Raw genomic sequence first — 20344 nt, forward strand, 5'->3', positions numbered from 1 at the left:
AGCTTAAAAGTTTACAATAAGCAGCTATGACAAGATGAAACAACAACCCATGATCTGATAAAAGAAGCACCTGCTACCCCATGCTTTAACCAAAGAGTCACGTTGCTTATGATGCGGAGTCTGGGCTGCCAACTTGGACACATCTTCCAACCTTTTTTTCCAATGACGCTAATCATTTATTTTTTTTGCATTTTTTAGTGAAGTTACATCCAGCTGCATCGATTGAAATATTAAATTGATAATAAATCTGAATTGGATGATTAGCTAGTTATGGTTAATCCTACTTTATAACAAATTGATCAATACATAATGCAAGCATCTCATAAATTTAACGCCTAACTTTATAAGAATACACACTCAGCAGTGTTGAAGCAGCAACCTAGTGTAACCAAATCTTAACCATGTGTAACCATATCTTAACCATGTGTAACCATATCTTAACCATATGTAACCATATCTTAACCATGTGTAACCATATCTTAACCATGTGTAACCATATCTCAACCATATGTAACCATATCTCAACCATATGTAACCATATCTCAACCATATGTAACCATATCTCAACCATATGTAACCATATCTCAACCATATGTAACCATATCTCAACCATATGTAACCATATCTCAACCATATGTAACCATATCTCAACCATATGTAACCATATCTCAACCATATGTAACCATATCTCAACCATATGTAACCATATCTCAACCATATGTAACCATATCTTAACCATATGTAACCATATATTAACCATATGTAACCATATATTAACCATATGTAACCATATATTAACCATATGTAACCATATATTAACCATATATAACCATATCTTAACCATATCTTAAACATATATTAACCATATATTAACCATATCCACATGGGGATCTAGAAGAGCTAAAAATTAATGATATCTGTTCATCATGGTCAAGGTCATTTATCTTATTAAGTACTAAAGAAAATACTAGAAACATCCTATTAATTTTATACTTTTAAGTGATCTAAGTAAGCTAATAAATAAAAATCACAAGACAGATGATTTAACAAAATTTTTTTACAACATTTGTTTTATATTTGTATATGTATACTCACTAAAATAAATCGATGAATGTTTTCCAACTGCCATGAGTATATTAACATAGCTCAAATAGAGAGAGACTACAACAACCTTCTGAACAGGAGTTTTTATATAAATCCTAACTATTACAGCTTACAACTTACATAGCTTGCAGCTTACATAGCTGACAGCTTTTATAGCTCACAACTTATATAGCTTTCAGATTTTATAGCTTACAGCTTACATACAATAACAAATCATTAGAATGTTCTAATAGTATATCGCATATCAAACTTGGCATAGGGTGTATAAGTAATGACAACATCCATTCTAAAAAATTTCCAAACACTGGATGGGAGAGAAAATGGACTTTTTCTAAAGGCGCACAAAGGTTTTGACGGTCTGTTATATTTATTATCACTAACTTGACCACCCATTCAAAAATGGGATCAATATGCATGCGTGTTAGGTCTAATATTATTATCAGAATATACTGTAATTCATTGAAGTCGCTCCTCAGCCTGAAACCTACTCATTCTTTGATAAATAATGGAGCATGGAGCACTATGTTTCCATGACTCACATAATCTGCATGATTCACATAATTCGAACGATCCGCAAGTTGAGTTACTTAGCAATCGAGCGTTTCAACGAACACCTAGCGATGCGGATTTAACACCAGTACTTGACCCCATAGGTCAAGTATTAGCCTCATTAATGACTCTATAAATAGCTAAGCAGTCTTGTCACGCTTAGCTTAGCAGCGATCGTTCGGAACACTGGCGAATAAAAACGACCGAAGCGTGAAAATGTTTGTAATGTAATAGCCATCGATATTCCAATGCGCATTAATCGCAAGTACCGTTTCTATGATTCGCAAGCACGATGGATGCGATAAAGTTGCGGATCGCAAAACTCGCTTAGCTTGCGAATTTATGCCGTTTCTATGACGCGGATAACTAGCGGATTGGCTCTAATTTGCGAATTATGCGGGTCATGGAAACGCAGTGATACACTGCGTGACAGCGCATTAGAGGTGGAACGAGACACGAGACGTCTCGAGTATCGACCTGTCTCGTCTCGTATCGGTCTCGACTTAACTATTGCCAAACTCGAGACAGGAAATAGACCTACAGCGCCTGCGCACGGTTGTTACAACATGGCTTCTTGCGGTAGCAACAACTCCATATATTGTAATGGATTGCGGGCAACTGCCTTTAAAGTTATACCCGGTCCGTTACTACCTGTTGCTATTGATTATGTTGGCCACTGAGTCTAATCATGTAGTCCGGACAACGGCCCTGTTATATTTTAGTTCGGTTCTGTGTCCTTAAAACAGATACCGGGTCGTATCTAATTACTCTTCGGATAATCCAATTTAATAAATAAGACATTTGCGGGTAAAATGTCTGTATTTTATTGTATCGTGTCTAAACACCAACTGCCCTTCATAAAATTCGGGCCTCTTTTACATAGATACTATCAATCGCGGGTAAAACTTGCCCGGACACGGAGAAACGAACGAAAGGCCGTGTCGACCATAGTCCGTGTTCGGTTAACAATAACTTTTTGTTAGCTCAATATAAGAATATACATGTGCATGTACACAGTAATTAATAGAATTTCATGAGTACAATTTAAATAGAATTCACATACTACAGTTAGTACACAGACAAAACTTAACATTAATGAAACGATAAGCATGAAAGTGTTATCATGTGTTCTTTTAGTTGCGGTATTTCTTTGTAGAGCGACGGCTATCGGTTTCATTACACATTACATTAAAAAGTAAGAACTATTCAATAGATGGTAAAAATATACATGTACAAAGCAATATGTTTATAATAATTATGATCAATCAAGCTCAAAATTCTTAGAATATATAACTTCGGTATTTTAGAGCTGTTTGTGTCACTTTTGTTTACAAAAACTACATGCATATCACTATTAAAATGTTGTATTTAAATCGTTTACACCAGGTGAAAATTCAATTTAAAAATAGTTTTATTAATTTTATATATACCAAGTAGCTAGTACTTGTGTAGTGAAATCATCACCAAATGCTCATTATTTTACTGTCTCGTGTCTCGAGTCTCGAATTTTTACAAGGCAGTGTCTCGAGTCTCGTCTCGAACTTAAAAAACCTGTCTCGTTCCACCTCTACAGCGCATGGCACTAAAACAAAGTGGATAGATTATTCAGCAGGTTTATGACAGCGAGGTACCAATTCTAACTTTATTAGAACATTTGTAGAGTAAATCACTTTTGAAATTAAAAATATCAAAAGTGTGTACAGCCAAAAATCAGGATGAATCTCCCATTTCATTTTACTTGTGTGAGGAGCTGTGTAAGCGGAGAGCGGAAGCCAGAATGGAGTGGTATCCTTAGCAACGATCACTTTAGAGATTGACTAGGTAAATGTTCTGGTTCATACCCCATCAATAATTTCTACTGAGATAGACCACTGATTCTAGTCAGAAGCACGGATATGAAATATATCTATATACAAGCATATATGTACAAGCTATGAGTCTATACAGTCAGTCTGCATGTTAGAGTCATCCAAGTCAGACGTTCTTGGTGCATCTGTCTGCATGCCTTCTGCCTCGTCTTTCCTGTCGCATGTCTGATCCATCTCGTTCTCATTTAAAGTATGACTGGCATGAGATGGTACTATGTCATCAGGCACCTGTAACATACTGTAGCTCACAAGTCTCCAGAGTACATCAAAAGGGTAGATACATGTCACAGTTCAAATAAGATAGATGCAATGTAATGCTTTGGACGGGCACAGAGCTGATTGGTGGTTTATAAGGTTTAAAATTGAGCAGATTAAAGACGCAACACATGACAGTTCAGAGTGATAAAATCCTACTTTTTAAAATACAGCTATGACATCTTCTGCACCAACAAATACCAATAACTAAATCCGCAACGCAGAAGATTTGATGTCTGTAACTCCCCTTCACCAGTTCGACGCCTTACTAACTAAACCACAGGAGCTTGATAGATTCGGGCCAATATATGTCGGTATATGGGAGCAAATAGGATACAGCTTTTGGTCACGGAGCAATGTCCTGGCATAACATCATGAGGTAGCTTTGAATAGTAAGCTTACTCAAAGTATCCATTGGCAAAGTGCCAGGCTGATAGCAAATCACAGGCAACTCTCATTACCGCTCATTGTTTATAAAATGATTTTTAATACTCGAGCAACGCTGGGCTAGTATGTCTATATATTCATCAAAGTTTGTCTGTGTATCTGTGTATGTCCAGCCATAGCTATTAAAGTCTTATGGAATTTAAAATTGCACAATACGATGGATTGCACTCAGAGATTTCAACCGCAAGTTTTAAATATAAGCGCTTTACCACTGAGCTATACAAGGGCATATTGATCAAAGACACTATCATATACAATATAGCAAACCCACATGCTAAAGAAGTATTATTTGAAACTTTACGAGTTCTTTTAACTCTATGAAATATGATGCTTTTTTGCGTTTTCGTGAAATTTATTTTTAGTTTTTTGGAAGGTTCAATTTATGAATCGCAGTGAAGGTCAATACTTTTCACACGGACAATTGTATTATCTCGAGCAAGAATGGCCTCCACATTCTTTCACCGTTTGGTCAGACAAAGACGGTCCGAGATCCCATTTATACATTTGTACCAGTGTCGAGAGGTGCCAGTATCATCGTATTCAAAGTTTTGATGGCTACCTTCTGGTGGAACAGTACCCTTTTTTATTCACACACACTTCTATGCAGGAATTGTTATTATTAATTCAACATATTCAGGATTTTTATTTATTTTTCTCAGTTTGTATTATTTGTATCATTACCGAATCATATTTTATTGTAATCGTAGCAAAACAGACTCAATTTAGCTATTACTTGCTAATTATTTCACATTTACATTTAAGCCTTTCATAGTTGTTTTTTTATTTATAAATATATTTGGCCTACACAAACATTTTTCTCATTATATGAAGTTTGAAAGTTACAGCTGTTTGACAAAGTTGAAAAACCTTTACTGTACTTTTATTTTCTTTTAAATAATATATTAGCTATAGCTATTAAAATCTTGGTATTAAAATTCTACAATATGCAGGATTTGAACTCACATAGATTGCTACCACAAATTTTAAATTCAGATGCTCCACCACAGAGCCATACCAGCCGTACTGACTTCAAAAGTTCTCATATGCACTATAACGTATGCTATAACACACTAATTATTTTAGCTCGGTGCCCAAGCGTTACGATGCCCCTGTTAACAAAATACTTTGGAACTGAAGTATAAGCAACGCGATGATTTTCGTTGTTTTTCCGTTAAGGCAATTTTGTTCCGCTCCCCAGTAATAATTTATCTCGAACCTAAAATTTGGAAATTTGTGTAGTGATCATATAATGTACGTTATTAAACGAAATGCGTCGCTGAACTCGCCATGGCGAGTTATCTGTATCCGTTATAATAAAACCATTCGCAAACCGATTAATAAAATTTTTGTTAAAAGTTTACGAAAATCCGTGCTAAAACTTTCTTCAAGTAAGTGTTTATTAAACTAAATTCATTTAAGTTAGATTCAGCGTTTATGTTACACATCTGTCTCGAAGGCAAAAACTCTCCACGTAGTACTTTGTAATGGTATATTATTTTGCGGATCATAACCACAAAATGCACTTAAGACATTGTAGGTGCCTATAGTTGCTAAGGTTAACATAGTATTTTGGTACTATTTTTAATGATGATGATTTTTACCAGGAGGCGATTGCATTATATAATGACTTTGGGTTTTTATACCACTCTATGTACGTCTATAGCCTATGATATTTTTGCATGTCAACACTGACACAAACTGAAATCATAATTGTATACCAAATAATTTGTGAGTGTAATCGTAGCGAAATAGACTGTATTTAGCCATTACTTGCTAATGATTTTACATTCAAACGCCTTTAAATATTTATTATTCCTTCTAATTTATTTCAACGAAATACTTCTTTCAAGTTATAAAATTTTTAACTTACAGTTGTTTGAAAACTTTTAGTTGTTTTATTTATTTTTACTTCAGTTGTCTGGTACAAAGATTTTCCCTTTTAATATGAAGTTGAAAGTTACAGTTGTTTGACAAAGTTTGAAAACAACTTTACAGTTGTTTTCATTTTTTCTTAAATTATTTCAACTACACAAACCCCTTTCGGCATGCTATGCAGTTTGAAAGTTAGAATGGCAAATGCTGTTATGTATATTAAATACATATCAATTTTCTGCGCAAAGCCTTTTTTTATTACCCAGGCAATGCTGGGTAGTACAACTAGTGAATATATACATGCATATATATATATTCTTGGTGGAGCACTCCACCCAAAATCTGATACTACTAGATTGTATCTCGATAGGAAAGATGGCGGTAGGGGACTCAAAAGTGTACAGCAGATAGTGAAAGAGGAAGAACGAAGCATCAAAGCCTATGCAGCCTCCATTGGCACTTTAGATAAGTTGCTAGCTGAATTTCAATCGGCTGCTCTTCCAATTTAGCTTCACTCTGATGATGAGGAAATTGACTGGCACACGAAACCTTTTCATGGTGCTTACCACCGACAAATATCTAAGGTTGGCGATCTTCACCAGCCATATATGTGGCTGAACAAAGGAAACCTAACGATCAATACAGAGTCGCTAATCATGGCAGCCCAGGAGCAAGTGCTCCCAACAAGGCAACTCCAAACAAAAATCTATCACACTAGAGACGATCCTAGATGCAGACTGTGCAAAGATGCACCTGAGACCATCCAACACATCATCAGTAGATGCAAGCAGCTAGCAGGAAACGCATACACTGAGCGGCATAATCATGTTGCAGGTGTTGTGTATAGAAGTCTATGTGATGAGTATGGCCTTAATAAACCACAACACTGATGGGAAGCTCCTAGTAAGGTCAATGAAAATGACCGCGCTAAGATCCTCTGGGACCTTCTACATCCGGACTGACAAGCATGTTCTAGCAAACCAACCAGATATAGTGGTGGTGGACAAGGAGAACAAGAGGACTACTAAAATAGATATAGCAGTACCCAATGCCGATAATATAGCCAGCAAAGAAAAAGAAAAGGTAGAGAAATATCTCCCTCTTGGAGAAGAGATTGAAAAATGCTGGGATGTAAGAACAACTGTAATCCCAGTAGTCATTGGGGCACTGGGTGCAATAACACCGGCGCATAAAATGTGGCTTGCCCAAATATCAACAGCAATCAACTCAGGTGAGTTGCAGAAAAGTGCGCTATCAGGAACAGCTAAGATCTTGAGGCGAGTGCTCAAACTCCGAGGTCTCTGGAAGGAGACCCGAGTTGGAGCAGATATTACCATCCAATTATATATATATTATAAACAAAATATTATATTTATATTATAAACAATTATACATATATATCTATTTATATATAGATATATTATACATATGTATATATGTGTCTATATACATATGTATATATTATATATATATATATGCATGTATATCTGGACTAGGAGAATAAGAAGGCTACTATAATATATATATTTTTTACTGCATGCAGTCTATTAAAATAGCACTAGTAATTTGAACTTATCTTATTTCTGTTCTCTGCTGTACGATGACTACCTACGATGACTCGTGTTCACAAATAAAGAAAATTACAGGAAACTTGAAACAGAGTTCAAATTTAACAATCCACTCAATCAAATGTAGTTATTGCATAACACTTGTCTTTCTATCAGCTTGAGAAGCTGTCAGCACACTGTGTTAAGTAAATAAAATTCTGGTACTGCTAATCTGTGACTCAAACTGCCCATAATTGAGAGTCATATACAAAGTCTGCAGACAGAGACACTCCCTTAAAATGAGCTCTGATGAGGCTCTATGTGCACATCAGACAAGATATAGTCTCTTTTATGAACTCATCTTAATGTGGATGAAGTTCACGAAACAATTTTGTCACTAAAGGAAACTTAAATAGCTCACAACGTAGAAAAGGAAATGGTTTTAACGAAACCTCTTACCCGTGTAACCTCAGAGCCAAATATGATAGTATTGCTGGCAAAACAAACAGTAGTGTAAAAAACAAAATCTACATAAAAATAGTTGTTTGAATTAAGGATATTGTGCACATTTTTAGGAGTCTGATTTTAATAAAAAGGTACCGAAACTGTAAATGAGTGTTCAGGCTGTTTAACAAAGAACGAACTTTTTGTTTTTGTCATAGATCTATAAATAAATATGCAAAGGGAAGCTGATACGTGTCTCTACCAGTTGATTTATATCACTTGCCATTAATCTCCTTTAGCTTGTGCCCCGCTTTGTAACTTGTTGGAGCTTTCAATTTTTTTTTTCAGTCTAAATTTAAAGGCGTATTTTTATTTTATAACTACATTTAGCAATGTCAGATAAATGCTCATTGCATTCATTGATTTGTTTGCTACAGTTTGAAGCCAAAATTGGCTGCTTATGAGCGAATGAGAGGAGTTACGAGAGGAGGAGACCGTTACGAGGAGCTACTAGAGTCGTTCCATCAAAATCGGAGTTTAGATAACGGCATTGATGCTATAAAATGGCATGCTATAAATCTGCAAATTTCTAAACTATATAATAATAATCCATCGAATGCTACAAATACAGTGAAACTCGGATAACTCACCCTCGGATAGCTAAACACACGCTTAACTTGAACGAATTTGTTTGGCCCATTCCCGCTCAACGATAAATTGGTTTAGATAACTCGACCTTACCTTCGTTAACACTAACCGTTTTTGGCCCAACGGCTACAGAGACGGTTGTTATCGCTTTAGAATATGACTTTATCCAAGCCATAGAGATGACCATCAACTTTTAGTCGTTCTTAGGCGTCATTATTACCACTATCGGCAAAATATTTTCGTTAAAGGTTGACTTGCAACAAAATTCACATTACAGTTATTTGGTATCAAAAGATTCACCATGTCTTACTCTGTTGTGTTGTAGCTGCAAAATATGTGGAAATGTGATTACAAGCTCTTGAAAGCTCAAAAACGAAAAGCCGCTGTAGATTGTAATCAGTTTATTTCTCTGACGTATTCATTACATTTGGTTATTGTTTTGTCACGTGATGTTCTCACGTGAATTGAAAGGCCAATAAAAAGCTCAATATAAAACTTATTGTAGCACTAGTTTATGACCAACACTTCGGGTTTTACTGAAGACCCTGTATCAAATATAGATGCTCGCTACTTTACAGTTTTGTTTCGGTTTGGTCTAATCGCCTTGTCGTAATCTGATCATCTGACCCATACTTCACGAATTATTTCTGCAGCATTTTTCGATTATCACAGGTGACCAACAGGCTCGTCATGTTTATCAGACAATGATATGTACTCCTTCGAGCTAAGGTTGAAAAATTAAACGAATTTTTTCGATAGGTTATAGGATATCAGTGCTGAAAGTGACAACATTACAATGACGATAAAATAGATGCGTAAGAACAATAGACATGCTTTTATTGAATGCATGAAGTATATTTGTGAAAATATTTCGACGAATGAGGTTGCGTAAAAATGTAAACAGAAGCCATCTTGTACAACTAAGTCCCATTTGAGCCGTTTTGGAAAGAGATTCCAAACTATGGCGGTCTCGTGTGGCTGCGTGCGATTAACTGTTCGTTTTCTAGCTTTTAAAAGCTTGTAATCACATTTCCACATATTTTGCCTCTACAACACAGCAAAGTAAAGCCATAGTGAATCGTTTGATACCAAATAACTGTAATGTGAATTTTGTTGCAAGTCAACCTTTAACGACTTTTCTAAAGGTCTGCAAAAAATCAAACTTTACCGAACATCCGCTTTGGGATGGCCCTTCGAAAACAAGAAGCGAGGTAAACTTCGGATAAACTTGAAGAAAAATCGGCAAAATTGGTTTTTGTTAAACCGCTCAAAATAAAAATGTATTTTTTCTGAGCTTTTCCACAATCAAGTTTTGCCTATTTTAATCTGAAAACGTCCTGGCAGTCACATCACCTAAAACAAACAAATCTCAAGTAATAGGAAAATATTTATACTTTCTGTTAAAAACTGTTAAAACATTACATGAGAGGCCCCTTAACTTGCAGCAAGCAATCTATGCTTTTGATTTATATATAGTTTGTATATGTACTGATAAATACATGCACTTGTGACAGTGCTCTCATAACTTGAACGCTCTGATAACTTGAACACACTCTCTCAGTCCCGTGAAGTTCGAGTTAGCTGAGTTTCACTGTTTATACATGTATATTCAAGAACAAATGACATAAACAAACCAAAATTACACATATATAATTAATACATAAAGAAATAAAAATGATCATTTTGAAACCAAAATATTTGCAGTTTACTCGACCGGTAGAGTTCTGAGTGTTGCATTTGAGGAATGAACATCCTATGGCTGATCAATACATTCCACAATGTCTCCTAACCTCAACTCTTCTTCTGCAATGCTGAACTAGTCGACCTTAGCCTCCAAACCATTTTTCAGCAGAGCAAAGCTTTTCCGTTTAGCCGTTCAGCGTATATACTTTTCACGTTAAAAAAAATCAACTTTTAGTTGCGTGTACAGCTCTCTGTACACAAGGTTGTTAAACACAAATATTAGCCTTACAAAATTTGTACAGATCCCATCGTTTTTACTCAAGACGATAGTTGTTATAATACAAATTTACAAACAAATAAAAGGACTTGAAAGAGGTCTACCACCAAATCAAGACACGCAGGCTGACACGGGTGGTTGAGGCAAGTCCCTTACTATGATATATTCAGTTATGGTACGGAAAGGGTTAATACGACAGTTTAATTGTATTACCTATGACTCTAAGATTGCCTAATGAAAATACTGTACCTACCGAGTACCTACCGAGGTCGCAAAACTGTTATCACAAGACTCTCTAATTATATATAGAAGATGACATATGAAAGAACAGTTAGGGCTAAACAAGCAACAGAACTCTGCAAAAGAAGAAATCCCTACCTCCATATGCTCCAGGCCATGTCTCATCCCTCCCACTTCTAGTCTCTCAGCTGACTCAGTATTTGACCTCACAACTGGATGGCTGGACAAATTATCTGCTGCGCCTAGATTACAAAATATTGATAGTTATTTTAGATGCAAACAGATTCCATTCTGTCGTCAGAATCCTCTGATAGGCAGCAGATATTGTAGGTGAATACCCTGCATTACACATAAGAAAGCATGCCTACCTATGATACTAGCAGCTATGGCAATAGGCTGATCTCCATCCAACTGTGCCATAGACTGTGATTGACTGCATGCATTACTCTTGTGAACAACGCGTCGGCATGCGACCTCCGCAACAGTTTCGACTGATTGCCTAAAAAAAGAGAGTGGCGACCGGATAAATAGCATTCTGTGACAGGGAATGGTACCTAACACACTATGTGACAAAGCAGTGGAGACATGAATGCTGTACTCTGGGTATGAAAGCCGTAAGTTACTGTCATACAAAAAAACAAGAATGAATTTCACAATGAAGTGGTTAGCGATATACCAATGGCTGGCACTTTGAAAGAAGAAACCTTCATGTTCCCACTTGAAGTAGGTGTTTTGCGTAAGACTTTTATGCATCTACATATCTACACATTTGATCATCAGCCAAGGCAATAACTACTACCTGCTCTCCTTCGCCTGTTCAGCCTGCTGTTTGGCAATTGACTCAGGAGAAGCTATTTGTGACTGGACTACGTCCTCACCGACAGATGGATCATCTTTCCTAGGTGTCTGGGCTAACCCTGAAATAGTGAACACTCGAAAAGGAATTACCTGAAAAGGTGAATGGAATGCACTGCGGTTCCACAATGTTGCAGCGAATTTTAAAATCGTATTCAGATAAACAAAAAGCCATAAATAGCGTTCTATCCAGGTAAGCTAACCTGAGTAAAAAAAGGATTGAGGAAAGGAAATAACATCAACTGAATGTTACTGCTATGAAAAAGCGGATTAGAATGTGGTTTATGTATTGGTTCCTGAAAGAACATGCTCGTAAACACAGTGCAGTAACCCCTCACTTTGTTTTATTCCGTAGCCAATACTAAGTATTAAAACCATGCATAGCCCTGATAAAGGTCATCAGGTCAGACTGATTCCTGGCAAAGTAGAAGTGGTAGGGATGAACAAGATGTATCATTACTACCTAAGGCCTCTGGAACGGTTGTGCTGTGGGTTGTTGACTTTGGTTTCTTAGCGTCAGCGCTGGCATGAGCTGCTGCTATTGACTGGCGGGTGGTGCGAGGGCGCCCCCTGCCTGATGGAGGCTTTGGCCGTTTGTCGAACTCCTTCTTACATTCTAGCATGAGTTTCTGAATGTCACTTCGCTTATTTTTTATTACTGAATAATCAAACATGTCTTTGGTGCTCTTCAGGGGGAATGACCAGTTGGTGATGGGGTTCTACAAAAAGACAAAGTAACTGCACTTTTATATATAAATCTCAAAGCTTGTGTGTGATTATGTGTGTTCAGCTACAGCTATTACAATCTTGGAATGAAGAATCCGTATCACATAAGATTTGATCTCAGAGCCTTCCGTTCTCCATCGAATATGCTAAACCATTGAGATGCGCGAGATGGATAGATTGATTCTTTGGGTGATATGAGTCGATATCTGGGTGAAAATAAGCATAGCGCTATGCAACATAATTAAAACTTGCACTCCCAGACTTTATTAGTAAGTTTAGCAATGCCAATAGAAGCATACTTAAATTAGTCATTGGCAATGTGCCAGGCAAATGACAGGCAACTACATTACCTGTCAGTGTTCATAAGCAGATTTTAATACCCAAGAAACGCCGATTTATTAATAAAGCGAAATTTTTATTAATAAAACTTGGTGAAAATGAAAAGCAAAGCATATCCCTGAATGCAACAGCGAGTTTATCTGCAGAGCTGCATATACCCTACAGGATGAAAATATTTGATGGTTATAAAAATTCGCGATTTTACGAACAGTCAATTCCGCGAATTATTAAATTCCGCGAAAATTAGTTCTATTTTTAATCACAAGGGAGAATAACTACTGCCTCAAAATTAAAATCTAGCCGCTAGGCATAAATACTAAACGTGGTTGAGTTCCAAAACCTTTTTAAAATCATTGCTGGGGCTTTGAGTTAACCTCATTGCCAATGCATCACATTTCTTTACAAAATTATTTAAGGTTGTCACAAGATATGCAGAATGGCGTCATCGCAAAAATAGCCGCTAGGCAGAAGTACTAAACGTAGCCGAGTTCCAAAACTTCTTTAAAATCATCGCCGGGGCTTCGAATTTTATTGCCATTGCATCGAACTTCTTTACAAAATTATTCAAGGGTTTCACAAGTTATTCGGCATGGCTTCATCATCGCAAAAATTTCTCCTAGTCTTTTGACATTGAAATCAACTCCATCAATCTCTAATACCGTAGTTGAGAAAGATAATGATTCTGATCTGGACATTATGGTATGTATTTGATTTGCAGTGCAGATACATTTTTCCATAATTAACTGCATTAGTTAATTCTTCTGATCGCTTTCATTAAATACTTCAGCTATTGTTTTTGTACTTCCCTAACACTTATTAACATTTTTTCTTTTTGTGTTTACTACAGATTGAGAATGAAATATAACCTATTCCGATTAAGAAAACTAAAGAAAGTAGTAATATTGATCAAGGCAGGAATATTGGCAGAGAAGCAACCAGCCAACCTAGACCCCTTCATCAACAACAACTCCTTGATATCGCTGCAGCAAACATGATTATACTATATATTTCATTTCATGTATAAACATATTATAATTTATTACAAACTTGAGTGTACAAATAAAATATTTCAAATACAAATAATATTTTACAAACGATGAATGGAGTAAATATAAACAGTTTAGTCCATATGGCGGTTGTCTAGCAATAAAATTAAACTGGTACTCTTGATAAGTGAATACTAGCGTATAATGGTGCTCTCTGACTAGTTATTTTGGTAATAGCAGCTCTATATCGCTATCACTGTCTTGGGTAGATGTTAAAGGCGATTCTCTCGCTACTACATGACTGGTAAGGAAGTTATCATCAGAACTCTTCTCGTGGCTTACTATTGCAAAGTTCTGCCGATTGGCCAAAAATTTGTGCTCGTAAAGGCGTTTTTGTTCCTTTTTTAAAACAGATATATGCCTCTCGTTAGCAGCTGCGGTCACTTCTACCTCAATTTCAAGACCTCCCTGAATGATTGGTGATATTCTAAGAATGACATCTACCATCCTTGCAGTCATTGGGCCTCCGCGTATGATGAAAAATCTCTCTCACACTAAAACAAATAACGAAGTGGTAGGGATGGTAAAAATAAATATTGCGTTTTACGGAAAAACTAAAGTAAAATTCAACTAATTTAGTAAATGGTTTTGAAGAAAACTCATTACTTACCCCAAGTTGTTGGTTCATCAAAGACCTCCAAATCGATGAATATTCGTGAAAACCTCTGAATGCAGCAAAAAATTTATAGTTTAGCACGATCAACTCGTAGTTGTAAGCTAAATAGAAACCAAAACACGCAATGTGCGCATGCGTAGGGTTAACTCTATTGCTAACCGCAATAGAGTTAACTATTCATAGAGAGTGACAGTGTTCAGCCACGAATAAATTAATCCGCGAATATGCATGATATGGCAATTTTCGCGAAACTTAACTCCGCGAATAAATTCATCCTGTAGGGTAGATATATTTAAGCAAAAGAGAAGTTTTTTATAGTTTTCAATACATCTGATCAAGCGATTATTACCCTAGAAATGCAGTAAGCCCTCCTACTTGCTGGGGGTTATGTTCAAGGCACACCGACAGAATGGCTATTCCAGCAACACAAAAAATATTTTTTTCAAGTATGAACCATAGTTTCAACACTTCACAACACTTGCGTCTGCCTTTTAAACTTTCACTATTAATTTACACGTGAGTACATGTCTTTGTCGATGTGGCATACTTGCATAGTACATCGCATATTCTCTTCTTGCTTTTATCGCTAAGGGCCGAATTTCAAAAAGGTCATTTTCGAATCATTTTTCTCCTGGTATAGAATGTATTGACACATTGCTTATGACATTTGGCATAGGAGCAATTGCGGTTGAATGCCCTTCAAAACATCACTAATGGGGCTCAAGTGTGACTCGAAACTACTGATCATAAATCAGCTGCCAGAACCACATTGTATACACAATACTGAAATCAGCTAACCACTGAACCACATTGTATATACAGTACTGAAATCATCTAACCACTAAATCACATTGTATACACAATACTGAAATCAACTAATGTCTGAACCACATTGCATATACAATACTGAAATCATCTAACCACTAAACCACATTGTATATACAATACTGAAATCATCTAACCACTAAATCACATTGTATATACAATACTGAAATCAACTAACCACTGAACCACATTGTATACACAATACTGAAATCATCTAACCACTAAATCACATTGTATACACAATACTGAAATCACCTAACCACTAAACCACATTGTATACACAATACTGAAATCAGCTAACCGCTGAACCACATTGTATATACAATACTGAAATCATCTAACCACTAAACCACATTGTATACACAATACTGAAATCAGCTAACCGCTGAACCACATTGTATATACAATACTGAAATCATCTAACCACTAAACCACATTGTATACACAATACTGAAATCAACTAACCACTGAACCACATTGTATACACAATACTGAAATAAAATAACCAAACCGTTACTGCGTTTCAATGAAGCGGCGTTTCATTGAATGAGATTGCTGCTGGTGTCGATATGGAAACCAGACAAAATGATGATGCATTATAAGTAGCAATAGAAGTCAAATGTTGATTGCAGTAGAAATTTACCTTGAAAAAGCTCTCTACATACTGTAGGAGGTAGATTCCGCAATCACTGTAATTGTTCTGCTGCGGACATTTGACATTAGACCCCCTCATGATCTCCTTACCAAACATTCTTTCTGGATGGCCTTGTCGACGAACTTTCCATTCAATTGCTAAGTAGTCTCGAAGAGCTTTGATGACTGGGCCATGTCCTGGACCAGCTAGCGAATCAAATATGAGTATGCAGGGCCTACAACGTATAGAGGAAAGCCATAATGGTGACCAACAGCTGTGAATCAAATCATCTGATATGTGAAATATTTGAAAACCTCTCATCTTTGCCGTTTTGCACTGTTGATTAAATTGGACATCATCCCATATCTGCGACAGAGCTTGTATGTGTATTTACTCGCGCTCCTCGAGGCACTATTTCCTATACAAAATAACTATGTGCAAATCCATTAATCCGTTACCATACTGTGAAAACACCACCTAAACCAGATAAAACAGTGTAAAAATGTGTCTTTAATGGCTGCAATTCAGGACCTACAATACTAATTAGTTGTTATGATCTACAGTATGATGTAACATCACTATGTACAGTACTGTATAGAGCTTTGGCCTTCAAGACAGACATTGTAGATAACGGCTGTCTGAGAGAAACTTGAGAGCAGCACGTTCAGTACACTAAAAGTTTGTGACCCTACGAAATAAAAACTTTGAATTTAGCTTCATCAAATTAGGCTTACTAAACGCATACTCGACGCAAAAACTTAATCTTTTACTAAACTTTAATTTTATTGTCATAGTTTTCAGCTTCTGCTTTCACATAAGCATCTTTTGCCTCACATTCATTTTCAATTTAGTAAACCTTTTAAAAACTTTTTTAAAACTGATTCGAGGAGAAAGACCGAATGATGCTGATCTCAAAAGGGGCTTTTCGCATAATTGGCCATATGGTGCAGCGGCCATCGACAACCCGCTCGTAAACTAATATCTCAAAGATTATTTAAATCTCAAAGAAAAAATTTATTAAAAAGTCAGCTCATATCTCGAGTTTCTCGCACATTGGGACACTAGTATGTAAAGGTCTGACTGTAGATACGAATGCAACAGTCAAATTTCAAATCAGTAGTACAGACACAGGATAGGTCATAGCAGATGGCGGTGTCCAGTGAGACCGCCATCTGCTGATACTGCTGAGCTTTTAACTACAGTTTTTAGGTTAACAAGATTGCTGAGACTCATGCTATCCTCAGATTCGATCTCTTGGGTATCCTCGACGACCCTACTGAAAAATGTTCTCAGCAGGCCCGTATTCCCTGGGGCGGCTGGCCGGCTCAGCTGCCCCAACTTTTTAGGAATTTTCCGTGGCTACGTACAGTCAAACTCGGATAACTCGCCCTCGGATAAAATGTAACATTTCATCTCGAACTCGAGGTTAACTCGAATGGAATTGTTTGGTCCGTTCCCACGTAATGATAAATTGCTTCAGATAACTCGACCTCAATATCATTTACTTGAACAGTTATTTGCCCAACGGCTATGGAAATGGTTTTTATCGCTGTAGAATATCATTTTATTCCAAGCCATAGAGACAAACATCAACCTTTAGTAGTTCTTAGGCATCATTATTATCATCATCAGTGGCAAAATATTCTTGTTAACGACCTTTATAAAGGTTTGAAAAAGGTCAAGTTTTACCAAACATCCGCAAGCGTGGAAACCTCCGGATGAACTTAAAATAAAATCGGCAAAATTGATCTTTGTTAAAACGCTCAAAAGAGAAATTTTTTTTTCTGAGCGTTTTAACTGCGCTCAAGTTTTGCCTAATTTAATCTAAAAACGTCCCGGCAGTCACACCATCTAAAACAAAACAAATCTCAAAAAATAGAAAAATGTTGACAATTTCCGATAAATTTTTTTAAAACTTCACATGAGAGGCCCGGCTGAGGCCTTTCACAAGAGAAACCTGTTGGGGGCTTACACCGCCCCCTCCACACCCCCAGGTGTTCATAACTAGTCGCCTAAGATTCGCCGCCCCAACTTGCAACCAGTGAATACAGGCCTGGTTCTCAGCCTCTAGCTGTTTGTACCTTTTAAACCTACATGTAATAAGACATGTGACGGCATGGATGAGGTGCTACTAAAAATCATTCTGAGTGTGATAAATGCAACAAATGTTGTTGCAAGTTTGCAATTGTCCTTTAGTCTTTTTGGTCAAAATAAAATGTTCAACTTGTGAAGATGACATTTCAATGACCCTATAGCACATGTGGCCAACCACGGTCACTTTATGTGGCCCGCGATAGCTTAATTACTCATTCGCACAAGACAGAGTTAACTACCGTATTTATAAATCAAATCAAAACATTATTTTTAGTGTTTCAAAGTTTTTACTAACCTTGAATTTTGTCAATTTGAATCGTTATGCTCGGATAAAAACGCACTTTTTAGGCTGTCAGCCGTAATCAGACTAAAGTTATCATTCTATCTCGATAGGATCATATTGATTCTTATAGCTACCCCTGAAGTCTGAAAAGTCAAGAACAAAGTTACTGAACATTTTTATTATTTGAAACATGTTTATGACAGTTTATTTGAGTTATATTAGGATGTAGATTTGCTATGCTTGTAAGGACAATACTCGCGAGGAAAAATTCGAAATTAGAGTTTCGTGATTTTCATGTTCATGACTAACTGTATATGTATAAATAATATTCATAACTTTGTATTGTATGTAATAAATAAGTAATTTTAGTCAAACAATGTATATTTTGCAATTTTTTTGGTGCAAGTCTAACTTTGTTTCAGCAAATAAGTTTTTTGTTTTTGGTTGCTTACATATTGATTTTGTGTTGCTGCTGTTGCAATTATTTAGTGTTTGCAGGTTTAATGTGTGTATGCAAACAAATTCATGTTCTTAGCAGCTTACAATTTTTGATTTTACTGAAAGTATGCCCATGTTAATGGGTATAGTGTAATTTTTCTGATTTTTTTCGAAAACCAGTGTTCTGCATGTTTTGCTGTGCAACTGTTCTGTTTGCAATTTTAAGAAATAAAGTCAGAGTTATTTAATATCAAAGACTAGTTAAAGTTATTTTACATTATTCGATTACATTTCGTTACAGTTATAAGTTACATCTAGCCCTTTGAGGACAGCCATTACGCTGTTGTGGCCCTCGGTTAAAATGAGTTTGACACCACTGCCCTATAGAAACTGGTTGCTATAGCATTTTAATTGTAAACAAGCTACCTTCTAATTAGCATGCTTGTAAAACTGCACAGGAAGTTACTTGCAAAACAAATGCGAATGAAGAGAGATCATCAGGAGTGCAGATGAAGCACCGAGAATAACTAACTGCACAATTATCCTGGCGGCGGATAGACGTACAGACACCACTCTTCTTATAGTAATGATATATTTTTGTTTTACTTTAAAATAGACATATTAAACATTTTTTGTTAGTTTCTCTTATCAAAATAAGCCTCGCTGTGTAGAAAAAAAGAAAAATCAATGTAAACTGACATTTAAGGTGGGCACTCCCCTTAACTTAATTGCCATAATCATGAACCTTAAACTGAGCCAGAGTTACAAGTAAAAAGAGGCAAGTTGTCAATACCAACCAATAGTACTACTGACAGTTAATGTACAGTCCGTAAACTAAAAGTTAAAAATCTAGTACTTTTTCTATTTTTAAGGGCCAAAGGGGTGAGTTTGGGAACAGAGTAGGCAATTTACATGTACAGTAGACGCTCCTATAACATATATCTCCTATAACGTAACTTACAGATAACGTAAAAAATTACTGCCATGAGTATAGCGTTATACCTACATATTAAGTATGTATACAAGTTTCGCAACAACTTAGTTTGTCACGATAGAGAGCCAAATGTGTCGACAGAACTTAAAATAGGGTAGCTGTGCATTGTTCATAAATACAAAAGCGATCAATCGGTGCAGGTGTTACAGCGTCGGTCAACCAATCTGAATGTCACGAGTTGGAGTATTGTCAAAAGTTCTTTTTCATCCCAACCTTGACCTCTGAATCCGGATAGACTACGAACGGGTGATACTGCTTTTTGTGAAATATTTTCTTGTTTTGCTTTCTTGTAGCCGTATAAAATATTGTTATTAGCTTTACTTTGAAGAGTACACATTGCTGTTTAGATAAATAAGCAAATTGTTGTTGGGAATTGCAAATTGTGAATGTTGTCAAAGATGTGCGTTCCCCATCAACTTATTGTAGAATTACCGCAATCATGGCCTATTAAAACCAGTGAGATTGATCATAAAAAAGAGAAAAGTTGTCTGAGCAAACTAATAATGCTGCAGTTACGGTACACCAACAAATTAAAAAGGTCAAGTCAAGTTTTTCCTTTT

General features: G+C 36.3%; 1 protein-coding gene across 3 annotated transcripts in view; it reads right to left on the reverse strand.

Moving 5' to 3' along the window:
• Nucleotides 1–3266: 3266 nt before the first annotated feature.
• The window catches only part of LOC137408222 (sentrin-specific protease 6-like), a 79774-nt gene continuing 62696 nt past the window's right edge, over nucleotides 3267–20344 (reverse strand). For 2 of the 3 annotated variants that reach the window (XM_068094642.1, XM_068094641.1), the window contains exons 23-28: nucleotides 15985–16210; nucleotides 12253–12508; nucleotides 11734–11851; nucleotides 11303–11433; nucleotides 11073–11176; nucleotides 3267–3749 (exon numbers count right to left, since the gene is read on the reverse strand). In XM_068094642.1, coding sequence (XP_067950743.1) covers nucleotides 3585–3749; nucleotides 11073–11176; nucleotides 11303–11433; nucleotides 11734–11851; nucleotides 12253–12508; nucleotides 15985–16210 — 1000 coding nt within the window. In that variant the 3' untranslated portion in view covers nucleotides 3267–3584. Of the gene's footprint in view, nucleotides 3760–11072; nucleotides 11177–11302; nucleotides 11434–11733; nucleotides 11852–12252; nucleotides 12509–15984; nucleotides 16211–20344 lie in introns of all 3 variants that reach the window. The other variant, XM_068094643.1, reaches the window with a different exon arrangement.

This window comes from Watersipora subatra, chromosome 11 (assembly GCF_963576615.1).
Source record: "Watersipora subatra chromosome 11, tzWatSuba1.1, whole genome shotgun sequence".
In the NCBI taxonomy this organism is placed as follows: Eukaryota; Metazoa; Bryozoa; class Gymnolaemata; order Cheilostomatida; family Watersiporidae; genus Watersipora; species Watersipora subatra.